At 30.2% G+C, this 21,210-nt stretch overlaps 2 protein-coding genes across 14 annotated transcripts in view; both read left to right on the top strand.

Annotated features, from left to right (window-relative positions):
• Window positions 1–7,933, top strand: part of LOC108758054 (uncharacterized) — a 24,342-nt gene extending 16,409 nt beyond the window's left edge. The window contains exons 7-13 of the mRNA XM_018502816.1: window positions 683–744; window positions 1,363–1,425; window positions 5,324–5,630; window positions 6,056–6,186; window positions 6,263–6,468; window positions 7,292–7,477; window positions 7,597–7,933. Coding sequence (XP_018358318.1) covers window positions 683–744; window positions 1,363–1,425; window positions 5,324–5,630; window positions 6,056–6,186; window positions 6,263–6,468; window positions 7,292–7,477; window positions 7,597–7,870 — 1,229 coding nt within the window. The 3' untranslated portion in view covers window positions 7,871–7,933. The remainder of the gene's footprint in view (window positions 1–682; window positions 745–1,362; window positions 1,426–5,323; window positions 5,631–6,055; window positions 6,187–6,262; window positions 6,469–7,291; window positions 7,478–7,596) is intronic.
• Window positions 7,934–10,294: 2,361 nt separating this feature from the next.
• LOC108758395 (acyl-CoA Delta(11) desaturase) lies at window positions 10,295–18,592 on the top strand. 13 transcript variants are annotated; one of them, XM_018503363.1, is made up of 7 exons: window positions 10,349–10,809; window positions 13,713–14,050; window positions 16,302–16,514; window positions 16,992–17,122; window positions 17,430–17,635; window positions 17,742–17,924; window positions 18,155–18,592. In XM_018503363.1, exons 3-7 carry the CDS (start codon window positions 16,316–16,318, stop codon window positions 18,423–18,425), a joined length of 990 nt encoding a protein of 329 aa, XP_018358865.1. In that variant the 5' UTR covers window positions 10,349–10,809; window positions 13,713–14,050; window positions 16,302–16,315; the 3' UTR covers window positions 18,426–18,592. The 13 variants fall into 13 exon arrangements, with proteins under 13 accessions (XP_018358943.1, XP_018358865.1, XP_018358848.1 ...); XM_018503346.1 differs by having other exon boundaries at window positions 16,178–16,514; XM_018503423.1 differs by lacking the exon at window positions 13,713–14,050 and having other exon boundaries at window positions 10,349–10,465.
• Window positions 18,593–21,210: the final 2,618 nt, after the last annotated feature.

Genomic DNA, 21,210 nt, shown 5'->3' with positions numbered 1-21,210 from the left:
ATTAATTATTGAAAAATTGCAAATAGTATTATAAAAACTGCTTATACTATCTGATAGAAGACAGTTTTCAGTTTGTAATTACGTTTTTAAAGTTTTATTTTTACCTTTTGTTTAAGAAATATTGTCTAAAAACAAAGTGGTATGACGGTATAGGCGATTTTCCTCTATTACTATCTTTACTTGGAAATGAATTACTAATAAATTCCGAAAATAATTCGGAAATCCAGACAACGTAGAGTATCGGAGCAGTATATTAGGAAATCCACAGCTCATAGCAATCGGACTTTGTCTAATGTAAAAAATAAAACAAATCGAATACCGTGATTAAGTTCTTGCATTTGAAAGGTAAGTTAAAGCCGAGTCGGACGCTATTTATCGGATTCTGTCCCATCGTATTACCTTCCAAATGTAAGAACTTAATCAAGGCACGATAACATTTTTTCCATTTTTACAAAAACACTGACATTGACTGGTACAAATGATTGTCAAACAATAACTGAGTGTCGACAATGGCTATAATCTTCATGGGTATCTTTCAAAGCATGAATGTAGTACCAGAATGGTTTTGACGAATAATGCCATCTTCATGTTGAGGTTTAAAACTTTTCAAACGACCATCGTATATGAACTTCCATGTACTAACGATTTAAGATTAAATTCGCCAATCCCATTTGTTCCACAGTTAATTGGAACATACCAGTATTTCCAATGAAGAGTGTGATTAGGATATACCTAGAAATTCAAGTGACTTTGGAATATATTCGCTTTTACAGACAATAGTTATAGTTTGGCCAAATGTGAATTTCAAGGTGTGTATAAATTTAGTTATATCTAGCTATCCATTGCACAAAACAGCATGGCCAAATATGTGCCAACTCTTATTGGAACTTATTTGAGATTTAGTGCAGGGTTGTTAACTCGCGGACTTTACTTGCGTCCATAACATATATAAATATAAGTAAACATGTATTATAACATGTCATAAAAATTTATTATATTTCATTATTTGGGTTATTTCATTATTAGACTGCAAATGTGGACAACATAATAAATCTTTAATGATGAAAAGCAAGAATTCTTAACATTAATAATTATGGCAATAGAAAGAATAATCTTTAGAATTATATGTAATACTTTTTGCCGATTATATTTCAAACAGTCATTACATGATGTTGCGATCATAGCTATGTCGACCTTTTATCTCATAAATATATCTGTTTAAAATGCGTACACTTGCAATTTCTTCTGCATATATTTACCTTTCATTATTGTTTTTAGTATAAGAGACATAACGTAAAGGCATTTTTTTTATTGTGCAAATGCTATTTATGTTGCAGTTGAACCACTTGTAAAACGCACTAGTGCGTCAGTCTGTCATATAGCGTTGCAAGAATCGCATATCATCGAAGATATATAGTACGCACAGTAAGTAGTGCAGAAATACGAATTAACCCATTATCTTTTCGGATTTAGAGATATCGGATTTTTGAATTAGTGGAAGAGACTCAATTAGCAATTCAAAAAACAAAGAATACATATTATAAAGAAAGACAATAAAAATGCCAAATGTATAATAAACATCCATAAGTATATAAAAGATTTATATAAAAAATAGTAATCAATTTTAAAAGATAGTAAAAAATAAAGTTATAATTTGACATTAACTTTTAAATTTATGGAAAAAATATATCATCGTTCTGTTTTATTTTATCTTTAAAAAAATATCAATATATAGTTGTACTAATATAGCTATACTAATATATCCGTATTATTATCAGATTATTATAGAATATACTAGATGACTTATATACTAGACGATATACTATTAATTAATAGTACTTGATATATTTTCTCATTTAATTTATCTTTATATACATATAATATAATTATTATATATTATTTTTTATATACATATAGTAGTTCTTTATATACATACAATTATAAAAAATTCTATTAAAGTAACTGCTTTTTATGATTATATGATATCATATATGTAATTATAAAATAATTTTATAAGTTTATTTTTACATTCAAATATTTTCCCAATATAAACAAAACGAATATGCTACATAAACGTGTTTGACAAAAGTATTAACATTTGAGTCTTTTCCTTTCAAAATAAAATTCTACTTACGAACTATATTTTACAATTAGCTATTTCTATAACAATAATTGCTCAACCGATAATTGCTTTATGGATAATTGCTAAAATAATTAATTCTTCGAGCTTATCAGTTATACTATAAGTAAGGACAATCATTTGTACAGTTTAAAGAGGTAGAATATATAGAGATATCTAAAAAATTACAAATAGAACGTATACTTAAAAAATTAGAAATATTGAAGAATACATTTATTTTTGATACTGCGTTCTATTAAACAGTGTGCTATTCCTTATCTTGTATGAACGACAAATTTAATTTTTAATTGTTGTTTATATCAAAAAAGAATAATTTTGAAAATGATCCTACATTAAAATTGGTGTATCACGTTTTTTTGAAACCTCTTTTCAAAGGGGTGTTGGAGTACTCCGATTTCGATGTGGCTTCGTATTTAGGGGTCGCTCGTTCCGAAATCGTGATCAAAATTTCGAAATTCAAAATGGCTGAACCAATATGACGGACGGAAATGTTACGGAAATCTAAAAGGTTCTTTAATTTTGGTGAAATTTGATAGGAAGGTAAGGTTGTATTTAGGGAAATGTTGGTGGAGGTAGTATGGAGGGAGAGGAAGGGGAACGAGAATACGAAGGAAACGGAAGGAAGAATAAGGGAAGTTTGGGAAATATAGAAAAGGAAAGGAGTAAGGAAAGGAAAGGAATGGGATGGTGGAATAGGGAGAGGAGGTAAGGAACTATAGGGCGGTGTCGATAATGCCGTCATTATATAAGATATATACGGCAGCATTGAGGGAGGAGGTGGAAGGGAAGAGGTTAATTTCACCGAATCAGACGGGTTTCAGAAAGGGATTGAGGACGTTGGATGACATATACGTGTTGAATTTTCTAATAAATAGGCGCAGGTAAAGAAAAAAGGGGGAAAACTGATAGTTTTATTTGTGGATTTGAAAACGGCATTTGATTTGGTGGACTCAGGTAAAGAAAAAAGGGGGAAAACTGATAGTTTTATTTGTGGATTTGAAAGCGGCATTTGATTTGGTGGATGAAAAAATTATGAAAAAATTATGGAATAATGCGCTATTTATGCGCTACCCATTTCCGCAAAAAAAAATTTTTGCCCTCATTCCGTTGAGCTAAAAAAAATTTTTTTGTGGCGGGGCCGAGTAGGCAGTCGGTCAACCCCCCACACGTTAAAACAACCGATTTGGAAAATCGGAGCAGACGTGAGCAAGCGAAAAAAAAAATTCAATTGCTAGCTTTTCCAGATTATCACAATAAGAACATTGAATGTATGATTAATGTATTACTTTCTAATGGTTGTCCGTTGGATGTAATTTTTTCGACGATTAATAACAGAATAAAAAAGTTATCTAGGAGAAAGAATGTATATATAAATGATGAAATTAAGAATAACGATATGGATGATAGCAATGTAGGAGAAAAATACTTCACAATACCATACATTAAACAAATCTCCGAAAAATTTAAAAGTATCGCTGAGAAAAATAAGTATAAAATAGCATATAAACCGATGAATTATTTGAACTCTGTTATAAAATTAGAAAAAGATAAATTAGAAAAAATGGAACAATGTGAGGTGGTTTATAAAATAAATTGTTCAGAATGTGATTCGTCGTCAAACCATACAATGTAGGTCAAACCAAAAGAAAGGTGAAAACGAGAATAAAGGAACATATGACCGATATAAAAAAATCAAAAGGTTTAAGATCAGTAATCTCAGATCATTAGATAGAAAGTGGTCACACAATGAATTGGGAGAACGTTCAAATTTTAAATTCAGAACCATTTTTGCATAAAAGACTAACGTCGGAAATGATCTTCATAAAAAACAAATTATTGGATTAAACAAACAGAATGATACTGATAGATTGCCAGAGTCATATTTGCCTTTTCTAAATATTAACACAGCAAGATAATGAACTGCCCTTTCTGCTGTTCTTTAGGTTGGAAACAGAGATACATATAAGTTAGATGTCACGAGTATAGTAGTCATGTGTTGACGTGTACATATATGTTATGAGAAGTTGTCTGCCTGTTGAGAATAGTTTTTGGGATTTGCAATGTAACACGGGTAAAAATTATAATTTAGACGATTTCAATAAGATATAGAATATTTTTTTAATAGACTTGATATTTACCAGAAATTGACAATTTGTGTTCCTTGTAATAATTAAAAACAAAATGGATGAAAACCGACTGAGAATAGCAATAAATAGAATACACAGGTAGTAAATTAATCATGTGAACCAAATATTAATTGCCAGAATGTTCTTATTAAATTATGTTAATCAAATATCAATTGTTCAAATTTTAGAATCATGTAATTTTGTGTGTAATAAGGAAAATTTGGAAGCACATAACTAAAAGTAAAAATCAAGTTATTTAGATCATAAAACGAAATAAATGTGGATGACCTACACATTTTTTGATAAATTAGCTACAAAGAATAAATTAGTTTTAACGAGCGTTTTAGCGTTATGTTTTTTTAGATATAGTTAGATTGAGTCTTTTTATACAACAATGTAATTTGAGAACGTATAGAATAGTTAAGTATAAGATTTTTTGTAATACTGAAGATGGTCTAATGTAAGACCGAAACGTTTATTATTTGTACCAAACATAAATTTATAATAATCGCTACTGACACCTTGCGTTTGTGGTTTATGCCTTTCAAACAAAACTTTGTGTTAACCCTTACCGTACCATCTACAATTTGGTGCCTCATCCATACCATCAAGGGTCATTTCAAATCTCTTCGTTTTTTTACCTCTTCAAAATAATTTTAAAAATCTCTAAAAATTCACCAACATACTTTCAACTTTCTAGAGTAAATATTGACTCTTTATTTTGAAAAATAATAAAATATAGTATAATTTATAATTACCGAAAGACTCATTAGAAACATTCGTAAACAACACACAATCTCATCTTTCATCGCTTATTTAAGTTTAACATCGATAATTTAACTAAAATATTTTAAAATCGATTTTAACATAACATTTTAATAGATATTTAATTAAAACTCTACATTATTATGTATTATTATGAAATCGATTTTAACAACTAACGTTTTTCACGTTAACACCCAGTGCAGGCTTATATTCTCCTTGTTAACTATATTATTTTAATTATTGATTTGAAAAAAAAAGTTGACAATTATTTGTTATAATTATTTGTTAATAGCGTGAAGCAGATTTTTTTAATTTTCGATCGAATAATTTGAAAACAAAGATGGAGCCAAATATTTTAAGCACAGATTCAAAAACTCTCACGGAGAAAGATTTACAAAATGAGGAATCTTCGATTACTACAAAGACGATAGATGAAAATGACAAACAAAACAGAAGCGAGAGCTATATAAAAACTGAAGGCTGGTTCAGGACGGAGCCCAAATGGTTTAACATCGCAAATATTAGTTTTTTCCACTTATGCTTCGTATATGCCTGTTTTACTTTTAACTTTTTCGAAAATCTGATGACGACTGCTTGGAGTAAGTATTCTTTACAAAATTCTTTCATTAATTTGATTTCTTGATATTGTAAAAAAACTACATAATAAAAAAGTAAAATTTTGTACAAGATTGTCAACGAATTAATCATTAAAATTGTAATGCACGTTTATAAAAAATGCTACAGTCGTTTTTAATTTTCTGACAGCTGCAGATTTAAACACAATTGATTAGACTCACGCGATTGAAGAGAGCACGCAATAGAAGCTTAACAATAAGCCAGTAAATTGCTGTTAAAAATTTCTCATTTCTATTGTACCTTATCAATTATGTCATAAATCATTTTGAATTGTCAAATCAGTAAAATCCATACTACTTACATGGTGCTCTTGAGAAATACGGATTATTATTCACAACTTTAAAGCATTTCTAGTGTTCTAATTGCGTTCGATCTTTTTTGTTTCAAGTATATGGCATGATTATAATAGCAGGCTTTGGCGTCACCGGCGGTGTTCATCGTTTTTGGACTCATCAATCTTATAAAGCAAAATGGCAGCTTAGAACTATACTTGCCACCTGCTATGCTGCGGCTGGCATGGTAAATGAACGTTTATAATTACCGTTTTATACGTTGCAAGACGGAAGAATTTTTTTTTACAATTGTATCCTTTTAGAATGACATATTCGAATGGGTGCGAGATCATCGGGTGCACCACAAATATACTGATACGAATGCGGATCCGCATAACAGTAACCGAGGATTCTTTTTTTCCCATGTGGGTTGGTTGATGATGAAGAAACATCCGGATGTGATCCGAAAGGGTTGTGAGATCGATATGAGCGATGTATTGGCTGATCCTATTGCTGTATTTTCTATCAAGTAAGTTTGTGCAGGGAGTTATATAAGTTATACGAAATAGTTTTATATTGAAAAAGACAAAAGAACATAAGAAGAAAGAAAGGTATCATGAAAATGTTTTCCTTCATCTCAACTTCCCCGAACATGGGACATTAATGAAATTATATAACCAAATCTTGTACAAAATTTGTAACTTGCATTTATAGGGGTATATTTTCAAAAACAGATAGAAACTCTAATATCTTCTAAAATGTTGATAATTTTTGTGCTAGATTCCGTCATATATTTTCATAAATGTTGTCCTATAGGAGTTTGATTCATTTTGAAAATGTATATTTAGTATTCCGATATTTTTTGCAGCCTCTCCTGGTGAAAATTTTTCTCATAATTTGTATACAAATTGAAACATTTTTCAGAAATACTCAGAAATATTCGGAAAGTTTACATCTTCTCTCAGAATTTTTTACGAATGGATTCTGAAATATTTTGAAATTTCTCATCCTATAATTTAAAAAAAGTATTTAAAAAATTTTTAGATTTTATAACATTTCATCAGAAATTATATTTACAAAAAATCTTAGGAATCTTACAATATTTCATAATTAACATGGAAAAATTCTGAAAAAAGATGTAGATTTTCTGAGAAGTGTTCCAATTCGTATAAAAAATGTGAAAAAGTGTTATAAAAAAAAAATTATATAGAAATTCTAAAAAATTATATGAAAAAATCTGAGAAAAATTTTCACCAGGATCCTTTAGAAAATCTTTTATATAAATTTTTTTGCGTAAGATATAAAACAGTGATGAAAACTATACACCGTAATTAATTAATCCTATTTTTCAGATATTCTCCGATATTAAAATTTATATTCGCTTTCCTGCTTCCGGTGATGTTGCCTGTATATGCATGGAATGAGACTTGGTCTAGAGCTTTTGTATCGCAGATTTTTATTCGTTATATCTTGGTTTTAAATTTCACATGGAGCGTCAACAGTGTGGCTCATATCTGGGGCTCAAAGCCATATGATGAGTAAGCAAATAATTAATATCAAAATTATTCACATATAATAAATTTGATCCAAAAAATCTAAAGCTTTTACCATTTTGTATCGCCTAAAAATAATTTTGTCTTGTTTATTTTAACGACAGGCACTTAAATGCAACGGAAAACCTATTCGTCAATTGTGCTACGGTCGGTGAAGGATCGCATAATTATCATCATGTTTTCCCGTGGGACTACAAGGCTTCCGAGTTTCACGATTTCGTAACCACAAATATAATTAAGTTTTTTTCGAAAATCGGCTGGGCGTATGATCTCAAAGAAGCGTCGGAGAAGCTTATAAAGACCGTTGCGATCAATAGAGGTGATGGAAGCCATTCTTTGTGGAAAGCTGTACCATATCCAGCTAGTAAAATTGAATAATAAAAATAACAGAGAGTTGTCTCATGCTGGTAGCGAGTTTTTTGGATCAGTTAACAACAAATGTACGCGATTAGGATAATTTATTTAAATTTATTTAAAATAATTTATTAAGTTAATAATGTTGTTATAATAATATAATATAATAACAATGTTAAAATATAAACATGTTTTTTATACTCGCCAGTAGCACATGTTGGTTTTATGTATGTTTCCTAAACGCTTGTAGAACATTACATACGTTCAGGAAACGTCTAAAATGTATATGAACCAATAGATGCTACTTGGGCTGTAATAATTCAGTAGAAGTAGAGATATTGTTGTGTATATATATATATAATAAATTGAAACTTTTAGAAGTAGCTTAAAAATACAAAATATAAACAATAAGGAGCATATATATAGCCACGGCACTAGATGTTTTTAGCGAAAGTCATATATTTCAAATTATAATAAGGAAAAATAGATGTTTTTTGGTCAATATTTGACCATCATCAGTAATACATAAAAGAATGTCACAAAAAATAAAAAATACTTGACAATAAATCGATAGTCTAGAATAGATGGTGACAAAATTTAACATTCGCTTATGTAACGAGTTGATACAATCCAGTCCAAGATTTAAAAAGCCAAATTACAGTCACATACGAAACGAATTTGTTTTGCAAAATAGAGTCTTTTTCTAGAAGTTATTTCCGACTTCGAGTGTGAAATACGTAATTCCCAGATTCTAACTAAAATTCGAAAAAAAAACAAATATATAATGTTTCCTATCAATACATTGTTAATAATAAGAAGAATCGGTTTAGATTACTAATCGAAATCGCTTACCACGTATTTAGTGACACAAGTCGTCGAAAAAGTGAATTCGCAGATATAGTGTACAATTAAACCAAGTCCTGGCCACAATTTGGAAAGAACTATTCTTGATAAAAATGTAATGACAACGTAGCAAGCGACAGTCTTTATAAAATTGTGTAAGGAAAGGAGAGTAAAGGGGAAAAAACTATTGGTGAGTAGAGGGGATATTTTTAAAGATAGGAAGGGGTAGATTTCAGGAAAGCGTTCTGTATCACTCTGCTTATTTAAATCTATTTTTTGTCTTTTGATATATATCATCTCTGAGACCAACCTTTTATAAAAAGATTGTTCGGAATCAAGAATAATAGTATTATCCCAATCCATCCTATGATTATGATCTAGCGTGTGACGAGATATAACAGACAAATCGTTCGATGGTTTTTTAGGATCATTTTTATGTTCTTTTAAACGTGTATTAAATGTTCTCTTTTTTGTCTGTCCTACATACGAATAGTTGCAACCGTGGCAGTTTATTTTATACACCACATTAGAGTGATCTCCTTTTTTAATTTTTCCTTGCCAGTTTTGATCAAGGTCTTCAAACTATTCGTTGGTTTGTGCGTGATATTAAAGTCAAATTTTTGTGTAATGAATTTAAATTTTTTAGAAATTTTGTTGAAGTAAGGAATAGTAAAAAATTTTTTAGTATTATCAGTGGTATCCGAGATGACATTATCTTTATGATCCTTGACATTATCAAAATTATTTTTAAAAGACAACGCTTTAATCCTGTTATTAATAGTTGAGAACAAAAAATTCAATGGGTATCCATTTTCTTGAAAAATATTAATTAATAAAGTAATATTTTTCTCATGAAATTTAGGATGGGAGAGGAATAAGAGACCCTGTCCAACTACCCAATTACAACACTCTTCTTGTGTTCTAAAGGACGATTTGAAAAAAAATTCAAATATCTGCCAGAATTAGTAGTCTTTTTATAATTGTTAAAAATAATTCTTCCTTCTTCTATTAGTAATCTTACATCAAGAAAATTTATTCCTCTATCATCGCCAAATTCGACAGTAAATTTAATTCTTTCATGGTAAAAATTGAAAGAACAAAGAATAGTATTAAGTTCAAGTGATTGTAAAATGGTGTATGCGTGTACATATGTAGTATACATAAAAAAAAATACATTAAAAATCCAGCTTTGACCATTATGGGCTTTTATTTTCTATTTTCTATTGGTTGTGCTTTGGACATGTACGGTCCAATAAAGATTCTTATTATTCATAAAATATTTTTATTCAAAATATTTTTTTATATTTTTTATTACTTCGAAGATATTCGCATAGACATAAACGTCGATTTTTTTTTCAAGGAAGTTCCAGAATCAGCGTAATGGCAAAAAAAATGTCGAATGGAGTGTTCGTATCTTATCGATCAATTTTCCCTCGAAAGCGATCCAAGAATATCTCAGCGTGTAAAAAGATAGAACTCAATATTTACATCCGTCGGTTCTGCCGGTAGCGCATGCGAAATTACGAGAGACAGTATGGTGACATTGCGCATTAGCTATCTCTATCGGTCTCGCGAATTAAGACAATCCTCGCCCTTTGTCTGACTGCGCGACTGCGCGAGTGACCGAATATGTGCTTTCACGCACTTCCCTTAGGAGGAAGACCCGGCTTGAAGATATCTCGCTATAACGATGATCGATTGGTACTTGGAGACCCAGGAGCGTAAGTTATTCTCAGTGAACACGGCGTTTGCAAGACTTTCATTTTCAACGTTTGTGTATGTATACGTGTATTTTGCTTCATAACGAAAAAATGCGAAGCGGTCTCTTTTCGTAATCCGTGAAACCACGACATCTTTGATTCAATGTAGATCCTCAACGGTGAACTCTCCAATATCGACATTGTACCGAGGGTGAGTGCCTCGTGCGTCCGCGAACGTAATTTGGTCGCTGCGGATCGAATTGTATCGTTTTCGCGTCAAGATTTTCGTCGTACCTGGAGGCAACACTGGTTCTGAGGAAGGTCTTTATTGGTCGCAATAATTCGCAGCATTTATGACCAAACCGAAGATTTCTACTCGCATTTTGATTCGAGATCTCAGGCTGTCCGCCGTTTCGAAGTGTAATGCAGATTCCATATTGTTAAAAAAAAGGAAATTGTGAAAGTGATTTCTCAAGCCCGACTCTTATCGCTGCTCTTCCCTCTATTTCCCATTCTTTCTTGAGCGCGCATCAGTTCTCGCGAAACAATCGATTCGTAACAAAAGTGTTTCCACCCCTAAAATCGAATATAAACAGTTTAAAAGAATTGTAATTAGGTCCATCTATTCTAAACTTATGCAAAAAGTTTCAAATTCTTTTTTATTTTACATTTGCCGACTTTCTTTGTGAGTAAACAAACCTGTGTAATTTATAGTATTTATATTTCTCGCTGCATCACGACTGACGCTTATAAATCATTATCTCATAGATCATACAAAGCAAAGTAGCTTGTGAGATTTAACCTTACAATGTTTTAGATTATTGTTTTTTAAGTAATTTTGGCGTTAACTTTTCTTCTCTCGCTAAAGTATCGCATAAGATGACATATCTAAATAAACTAGAAAAGACGAAGTTCTACATTTTCATTTTTCAAAATTTAAAATTTTCAGTGCATTACATTTTTTAAAATGATACTTACAAACGAGTAAGGAAATACTGAGTGAGTGACACACAAATTGACGCGAATTCGTATAACGTACACACAAAGGATTCTTATTTTCGCATATCGATTAGCTTCTGGTTCATAAACCTCTCGATGTCGCGGTCAGAGGTCAGAGGTACTACAGATGCGTGATTGCAGTAATCGGAACATAGATGCATTCATGGTATTTCAAAGTGTGACGAAAATAATTTATTATCGCGGGAGTAAGATCTAGCTAATTATATATGTGTGATAATTTAAACAATATTAAGAATCGTTATTTTAGACCGCATATGTGAGAAACACAATCAATACTAGAAATTTAAAATGCCTATTACGAAGCTGGATCTTTATTGTTTTAAATAATTTAATTTTGAATTACTAATACACACTATATATGTACTTGCATATATACCATATTGTAGTCTTTTCAAACTGCGCGCCGAATTGTTTTTCCGGACTTATAAACGCAATTAAAACTATTCTAGTAATCGCGAAATAAATTGACAAGCAATTTTAATAATTTGATGCTACCATCAAATATCATGTTATAAAGATGTTAATATGTTGAAACTATTAATACATTTTTTGCAAAAAATATTACGTCCTAGCTCGTACAGAATACAAAAGATCCGGGTTCAAGTCTCGGCCGAGGTAATATTTTTCGCAATAAATTTATTAGCAGTTTCAACATATTAACATTTTTATAATATGATGCTTGATAATATTTTTAAATTATTAAATTGCTTGTCAATTTAATTCGCGATTACTAGAGTAGTTTTAATTGCGTTTATAAGTCCGGAAAAACAATTCGGCGCGCAGTTTGAAAAGACTACAATATGATATATATGCAAGTACATATATAGTGCATATATTAGTAATTTAAGATTTAATTATTCAAAGCAATGAAGATCCAGCTTCGACCGTAATAGGCATTTTAAATTTCTAGTGTGGCGACTCGCCACTAGATGTCCACGGGACTCACTCGGTTCGCGTAAGCGCCTCACCGCGCGAATTTTCCTTTAAATAGAATATCATTCTGGATTCATTCCAGGCGTCTAAGGCAAGTCCCCCACTACATCGTCTTACTGATGAGTCTAGTAGTGTGGGACCAAGACGAAACGCTGCGGCCGACTCCGAAGCTTCGAGTCAGGCCTTCTTGGTGGACATATCCACACTAGTATTGATTGTGATAATTTAGTTGCTACCAAACTATACAGCACGACATCAAATATAATGTAGGGGAGACCGGGGCCGATTGTCATAGTTTTTGATTATTGATTTTTAGAAAAAAGCGGATGCCTGATTTTGAAATATTATATACGTTACAATATACCTACATCCTTTAGGTATTTAAAAAAATATTACTCGTGAATTTATCATATCATAAAAATAAGTTATTTAATTTTAAATGATGCTTCGAAAATATGACAATTAACCCAGCGTTCTTGGTTGATTGTCACACGTTCTAGGATTGGCAGTAGCATATTTGTTATGGACAACACATATAAAAAACACAATTTTTATTTTAATATCAGTTCTATATTTTGAGAAATAATAGTAATTATAGTATTAATACAAATAAAATAGTTATTTTAATCATAAAATACGTAATTTGTTTTTGTATCATAGTTTCTATATGAAAAATAAAAAAATATATATCTATATGAAATATAATATATTTGTAAGTATATTCTCTGAAAATGTGTCCTCTAAAGATATTAAAAAAAAAATTAATTGTCACCTAATCTCGTCTCATTTTGATCAATTTACCCCACATTTTTAATAAAAGAGATTGTATTCACAAACTTAGTCAGAATAATGATTACTTAATTGTAGCAAAGATCTTCTAAGATATGTCATTTTCTATGAATACAGGGATATTACGATTAATAATGCCAAAGACTTGTCAGACAACAAAATAGATGATTATAAAAAATTACTCATCCACTTTATTTTCTCAAAAATCGCTATAAATAATATATACAATGCTTGTGGTGCAAACCATTTTACACAACAAATTAATATTATATCAGCTATCTACAGTCAAAAAAAGAAATTTTTCTGCCGTACCTTGTTTGAGTTATAAGCATTTTGACAATCAACCCCGTACGACAACCTGCCCCGGTCTCCCCTAACAGCTTGTTTCGATATGCATATTGCGAAATCTGGATTATCAATCGGAAATAGCATTAACCTTCCTGAAAATGATATTTAATTGCTTAAAGCAAATCTGTTCGAGTAGTTTGGAGAGGAAAGAAGGAATAGAAATAGAGCGAAATGAGGAGGGTGAAGAGGGGTTATGATTTTTGAGAATTAGAAAAATTACTAATTGCTTCCAGAAGATTGGAAAAGTGTTGCAAGATAAGAAGTGATTGAAAATATAAAGGAGAGATAATCAAGATATTGTGAATGAGAGGATTATATGTCCTGAAGATTCGTACAGACTGGCGAAAGTGAGTTTTGCGCACTTAAAGATATTAAACATCGATAGCTGTGATAAGAGCAAAGGTAAAGATTTTTGAGATGTTATGATTAGACGGTAGGAACAAACGGGATGACACAAAAGTAGAAGAACTTGGAAAAGAGTCAATGAAGTGTTTATTGAGAAGATATGGGTTGAGCAGATAAATTGAGAAGATGAGTAGGTACGACGGGAGAAGATGACACTGAGAAGACGGTGAGACTCATAATCAGTGTGGAGAGGGATTTAATAGAAAGACCTATTTTCATGACGAATAGTGAAAGTTGTGCAGTTATGAAGCTCTCTGTAACGCAGCCAGTCATAAAGTCTTGACACGCATGCTTGAATTTATCAAAAGCACGAAACTCCTACGCTATAAACTTTTTAACTGCCACATTTAGCAATGATGTAAACGACCTGGTTACACGATCGAAGAGATCGAAGTAAAATAATACGATATAGAATGGGTAGATAAAAAAGTGTCTCCAATTTATGTGCCTAATGTTGATTTGTTCCGATATTTATAGACAAATTTCCAGGCAGAAATGGGATTATATCATTATGATATCATAATACAGGGCCTACTCGTTTTTCGATATTTGTTTTCTGATATTAGAAAAACAGTAAACTGCGCTTGGCTGTTGCGGGAGTTATTCATACTTTTTAGGGGATCCTAAAAACGATAAATCATTGAAATCACATTAAAATCATTGAAATCAAATTGACGTCACATATACACATAAATTTTCGTATAACAATTTTTTTATTGAGAATTTATTAAAATATGTTTTAATTAGACGTCTTTTAATAAACGTCTAATTTTAGAAATTCCATACTGTTTCTTTATACAAACTACTAGTCTGTGGACTACTATTTCGTAAGTACAGATTGCACAACTATTATATAAAGCAAATGTCACGATGTGATAGCTTTGGAGCGCCATATTGGACTAAGAAATGGTAAAGAAAATCTCAATTTCGAAATTTTTTGTCGTTCTTCGACATTGACTTCACTTCACAGACATGTATTAACTATTATGCATATACTTTAATCCTAAAAAAGGATTTTCAAACAAGTAAGAGAGGAAAAAGGTAATTGTTATACAAAAATTACATGGTTTAGTCGGTAATACAGGCGACTTTAGTATCCCCTTAACAGACTTAGCTGTCCGGTATTTAAATAAAATATATCATTTAAATTGATTAGAAAATGGTAAATTCTCAGTCAACTCTGCTATCATATTTTATTATCAGATATTTTTGTTGGTATTTTTCCGACAACGTTTGCAGCAGATACTTTACAAAATTAACAGATTTGACTGTCCAGGTGTGTAGGGTAAATCGCACCAGCTTTGGCGTTTTCGTTGACTCACAGGTATTATTAAAATAATTTTTCTTAACAATCTTATTAATTATAAATTTTAGTTTACTTTTGTAGTTTTTTATCCATTTTAAAGTTTAATTTTTTATCTCTTGTGTTTGTTATATTTAAAGAACGACTGACATATATAGAAATCCTAATAACGACCAATAATCGAGCAAAAAATAGATGTTTAATTAATTAAAAAATTTGATATATATACATATATATCAAATTTTTTATTAAGTATATATATATATATTAATAACTTTTTAATTAATTATATATCTACTTTCTTTTGCTCGATTATCGGTCGTTATTAGGATTTTTGTATTGCTGAGCAAACATTCGAAAGTTATTATACTTATTGTTTATATAATACAGATTTGTGTATCGTGACAATGTTATAGAAACTGGGGATCCTGTGAGGATCTGAAATGTCAGGGATGATTTCAAAAATTAAATAATGAATGTTTACGTTAAACGAAGCAGTATTAAAGGGACAAAGAAAAATAAAGTTTAAACTAGATTGTCGACAAAGAATCCTTTCTAGACAGACAGACGATAATGATATAACAATTTGTATTAAATTTTTTAATTGTAGACGATTAGTAACGACGTAACATATATTGTAAGTAGCATTGAATATCTATTTAATTTTGATACTGAAAATGATCAGATACATAGTCGAAATGTCTATTGATATATACATGTAAAGTGATTTCATTTTAATATATAATTGCATTGTTACGGAGGTTTTTATGCTCCTTTATCGATCTATTTTGACTTCGTTTTAAAAACCGTTATTTAGAGATAAGTCATATAATTTTGGATTTCAACAAAACGCGATGAAGGATTTGTTATTTAATACGAATTCAAATTTTATTTTAAATTGTTAATTTATTTTATATTATCTTATAGTTTATACTATTTTATATTATCTTATATTATTTTCATTTAAAATTACCGCTATGTATTTTCCAGGTAATTGGCGACACTCTTTTTATCTACTCTTACACAATATATCGCTAATAGCGCTCCACGAGCACAATCTGTATCTATCGATGTGACTTCAAGTACAATATAATTACACTTTATACGTAAACAGTTATTGTTATCATTATGCATGACACGATACCAAACAATTCTCATGATGACACGTGTGACATTAAGTGCAAAGAAGAAATTATTACGAAAAGAGAAACACGAAAAACGGATATCGTATGGTTTTCGGTCTTTTACTTATCAATAATGCACACCATTGGACTTTACGGTTTAATCACGTTCAACTACTTTGAAAATTTAAGGACGACTTTATGGTGTAAGTTTGTTTAAAAAATATTTACAAATTTAAATTTGGTATTGTAATTTTTTGTTGTAAACTAGTTGTTTAACAAGAGTAGAGCAAGGCTTTTCTTGCAATAAATAGATCTGTTTTCTGTGGCCGAACTAGTGTACACTTTTGGAACTTAAAGTGAGAAAGATATATGTTTGATATTTGTTTAAAGCGAGAAAGAGAGCTCTAGAATAGTCTAGTGTAGGAATAGAAAACAGATCATTGTTTCTAAATAAAATACATTGAACATTTAAAGGTCATGCTTGTGCTTTGAAAAAATAATTATGATTGTATAATGTAATTTGAAACACGTCGAAGAGATGTATTTCCTGCCAAAAATCATATAATATTAAAGTTAAAACTGGTAAAATAGTCATGCTCGACTTTATAATTATATCAACTTTAATTATTATAATTAATGTTATATTACATATAAACTAACATTTTTTTTTATATTTTCAGTACTAATCTTGTATAACCTAGGATGCATCGGTGTGACTGCTGGTGCTCATAGATTTTGGTCTCATCGATCGTATAGCGCTAATCTACCGCTCAGGCTCATCCTTTTCGTTTGTTTCTGTTCGAGCGGAGGGGTAATAATCAAAAGAGTTTATTTATTATATAAACCGAAATACAATTTATTACGAAATCTAATTCAATAACATTTTCAATTTGCATTTCAAATTAAAGTCAATTCAACTATTATACATACAAAGCGCATTTTTTATTCGAATATTGAGTCAAAGATATTACATAATAATGGGAAATTCATGCTGTTTTAATTTAGGGATCTATTTACAAGATTGACTTTATTTTCTAAAGACACATCCCGGCTTTACCAACCAGACGATTGGCTTCAATGAGGACAGGTCTTAATGCTACATTTCTTTATATATATAGGTCTCTATTTTTAGTTGGGTACGGATTCATCGTGTACATCACAAATACGTCGACACAGATTTAGATCCTCACAACAGCCGACGCGGCTTTTTCTTTTGCCACATAGGTTGGATTCTAAGAAGACTCAGGCCTGAAATCATTCAAAAGTTACGTGAGACTGATATGCGGGACATTTTGGCAGACCCAATCATCGCTTTTCATAAAAAGTTAATTGAATATTTACATATAATTCAGATTACATATTTATTTATATTCTATCAGCGCAATTTTCCAACACAATAAGTATTAATGCAGTTAATTTTTTGTTAGCAGATATGTTACGTTGATGAACTTGATATTCTCTTATGTCTTGCCCACGCTGATACCAGTTTACTTCTGGGGTGAGACTTGGAACAGATCCTTCATTTCACAAGTAGCTAGAGTGATGCTAGTGTTACATGCAAGTTTTTCCATAAACAGTTTCGCTCACATGTGGGGTACCAAGCCATACAATAAGTGAGTTCTTTTGGATGTATTTACGATAATATTATTAATATTCAATATCGTTTATGCATGTTTGAGGCACAAGAATGATTTTTCCGACAGATTATTAAGTGTAAAATCGATTATTTTCGCGAGGATTTTTTAAGAAAAATCATAAAATATTTTTTAATTGATTCGAGACATAATATTTAATAGATAAAATCTATTTCCATTTATTATCACAATTTTGTTCTAATTTCTAGAAATATACGACCAACAGAGAATATGAGCGTGAGTGTAGTTTGTAGTGGCGAAGGATTTCATAATTATCATCACACATTTCCTTGGGACTATCGTGCAGCCGAATTTAATTGGTATATTTTCAATCACTCGTCGTTTTTCATCGACATGTTCGCGAAGATCGGATGGGCCTACAACCTCAAGAAACCGTCCCCCGAGCTTGTGAAACGAGTTGCTGCCGATAAGGGCGATGGCTCCCGTGCCAAATGGGACGAAATCCCAATGTGCGATTGAAGTGCCAAAGATTAAAATGCAACACACATACAGGTAGAATAAATTTAATTCATTAAATTATAATCTTACTTCATCGTTAGCAAAAACTTGTTTACACTTTCACACTTACGAAATTAGTAAAAAATATGTAGAAACATATGAAGTATAAACTAGAAAAACCGATGTGACTTGCAAAATATATAAATAATATATTAAAATACTATAAAGAATATTAATAATCATAACGAGAAGTGTATGCTTCTTGAAAAATTAGCTTTTCAAAAAATTAGTTAAAACGAGTTAAAAACATTATTGTTAAATTGAACTCTGATAATAAGTTATATTTTAATTTATAACGAGCTTTTAGATAATAATTGATGTATCTGTTAAAGTTGTATTGGAATTTACAGCATTCTTACAAAAGTAAATATATAATACCAAAAATTTCTATAAGTGATAGCTGTTACATATTTTTAAAGATTTTATTGCAATCAAGATTATTACTTGCAAAACATTTTGTAAACAATTATAAGATTAACAAAATATGTTAATAACTATATAAATATTTGCAATGTGTTATAAAAATGTAAGAATTTAGTGTTCACGCTTGTTATAAGCGTCCTGCAGTGGAATTCTGTAACTCGTTATGCTATCGTTATGTGCTCATAACGACAATTACGCAGATATTTTATATGGTAAAAAAGTTGCGCAACTGTCAAAAGTTACGAACTCATAACGACTGCATAACGAGTTACAGAATTCCACTGCTGCAACGACACCCAGCGGCGATAATTACAATTTTATCGATCCTAGTACAAATAAGTCGAACATATGCGGCGCTCACTGTTACTCCAATTTCCACCGGAATAAAATCGGAGCACGCGTTGTTCTGCTACGGTATTTTGTGTGTTTTCTCGCCGTGAACAGATAATTGTTGGCGACGTAAAGACCGTCGATCATATTTAATTTTTGGATTTTGATTATATTATGTAATAAGTTTTTTTGCACGCCTTGTATATCAATGTAAACGTAAGCGTAAATATTCTTTATTTCGATCGGCACCGTCTTACAAAACGGAAACAGAAGGAAGCGACGCAGAAAGGAAATTATTATAATTTGTTTAGCAAATTATTATAATTTGTACATTATATAATAGACGAATTAAAAAAATTATTTACATATATGTTGTATAACAATAAGTTTCTAAATAACTTTGCTATTTTTTTTTAAATACTTGATAATTTATCACTGCATGATAGCAACAAAACGTTCGCACGAAACTAAAAATTATTATATAAATATATGAAAGTTATGAAAACATGTATAAATTACATGCATGCATAAAATGATATTGATCTTTTTGTAATGGCATTTTTGGAGAATACATGCATTATATGTATATAAATGCGAAAAAATTATATTATGACAAAAGCATCGTGAATGTCACAGTCGTTTTAGAAAAGTTGGTAATTTCAAAAATGCCTTTCTTTACACATAAGAGTATAACGTATAAACCGTGCAAAAAGAATTGTTTTTTACCACTCTATCAGTGCATGTGTAATATTTCATTCGAATCACTTTTATTCTCTCGCTAAGGTATATCTATCCATTATATTTATCCTTGTTTGTTTTTTAATAAATAATTGAGAGAATGCTGTTTTCAATTTTTATTACGCACTGTTTTCCAGACATTAATTGTGTTTCAATTATTACAATTAGGAAATAAATATTTTTGCTTTAGTAAATAACAAAAAAATATTAAATAATTTTCAACATACACTAACACACTTTTCATTCTTAATAAGATTCTATTTAAATTTATTAACATAATTTTTATTGGAAAAAGTAAGGGCACTAGGAGTCAGGCGCAAAAGACGTCGCGCAAATAATACACTTATAAAGAGTGAAACTTCTTTATTCACTAAACGCGCTTACATGTTTCGACTCATTTTTGAGCCTTCCTCAGAACAAACACACACTAACATATATAAAGTAAGAGTTATCCTGTAATGGTGAGCTCTCCTACATCGAGAATTTCAATGCCAGAATTAAATAAAGAGAAAGAAAAGAAAAATGAAAAAGAAGGGAAATATTAAAAACGTCTAATTAAAGAATATAGAAACTAATTTATCAAAAAACTTTAATAATATAATTAATTATCCCGAAAATAGGGACGCTCACCACGATTACAAAGTACCGTATCGCAAACATTATCATGAATAATTCAAGAACCGGTTCCTGATATGTTGATCAGTCGGTATCAGACACAGTGAGTCACTTTTTAGTTATTAGCTAGTACTAATGAAAATTGTAAAGTGATAAAAAATCTCGTCAGAAGGACTTATTACTGTGTACGAACGACACCAACTGCGCCTGACTCCTAGTGCCCTTACACTTTCCAATTCTTTGATTTATAAGGAGTCTTGATTAGTTTGATTTATTAAGGGATAATTTTTATATTGTTTGAGTTTTTGCAAATTTTTATAACTATTTTTATTATACATTTAAGGATTAAAATTTTGTATTCCAATTTTTTGAAAATTATCAATCTATTACAATAAGAAAAAAGCTTAAGTTTTCTTGAAATAATATTTATTTTATGAGACAAAATTCATAAAATATAATATATATTGTATAATACATTTAAGAAGTAATTAAAAATCATATATATATATATATATATATAACATAAAATTAAAATGTACATATACATAAAAATACACGTTGTATAAAATTATAAATATAAATAGTATATCATTCTTATGCGAATAGATAGACGCAAATTATAAATGTTGTCTTTAAATAA

Source organism: Trachymyrmex cornetzi, unplaced genomic scaffold (assembly GCF_001594075.2).
Source record: "Trachymyrmex cornetzi isolate Tcor2-1 unplaced genomic scaffold, Tcor1.1 scaffold1017, whole genome shotgun sequence".
Lineage (NCBI taxonomy): Eukaryota > Metazoa > Arthropoda > Insecta > Hymenoptera > Formicidae > Trachymyrmex > Trachymyrmex cornetzi.
Note: the sequence above shows the minus strand (reverse complement) of the source record. Positions and strands in the feature narration are given on the sequence as shown.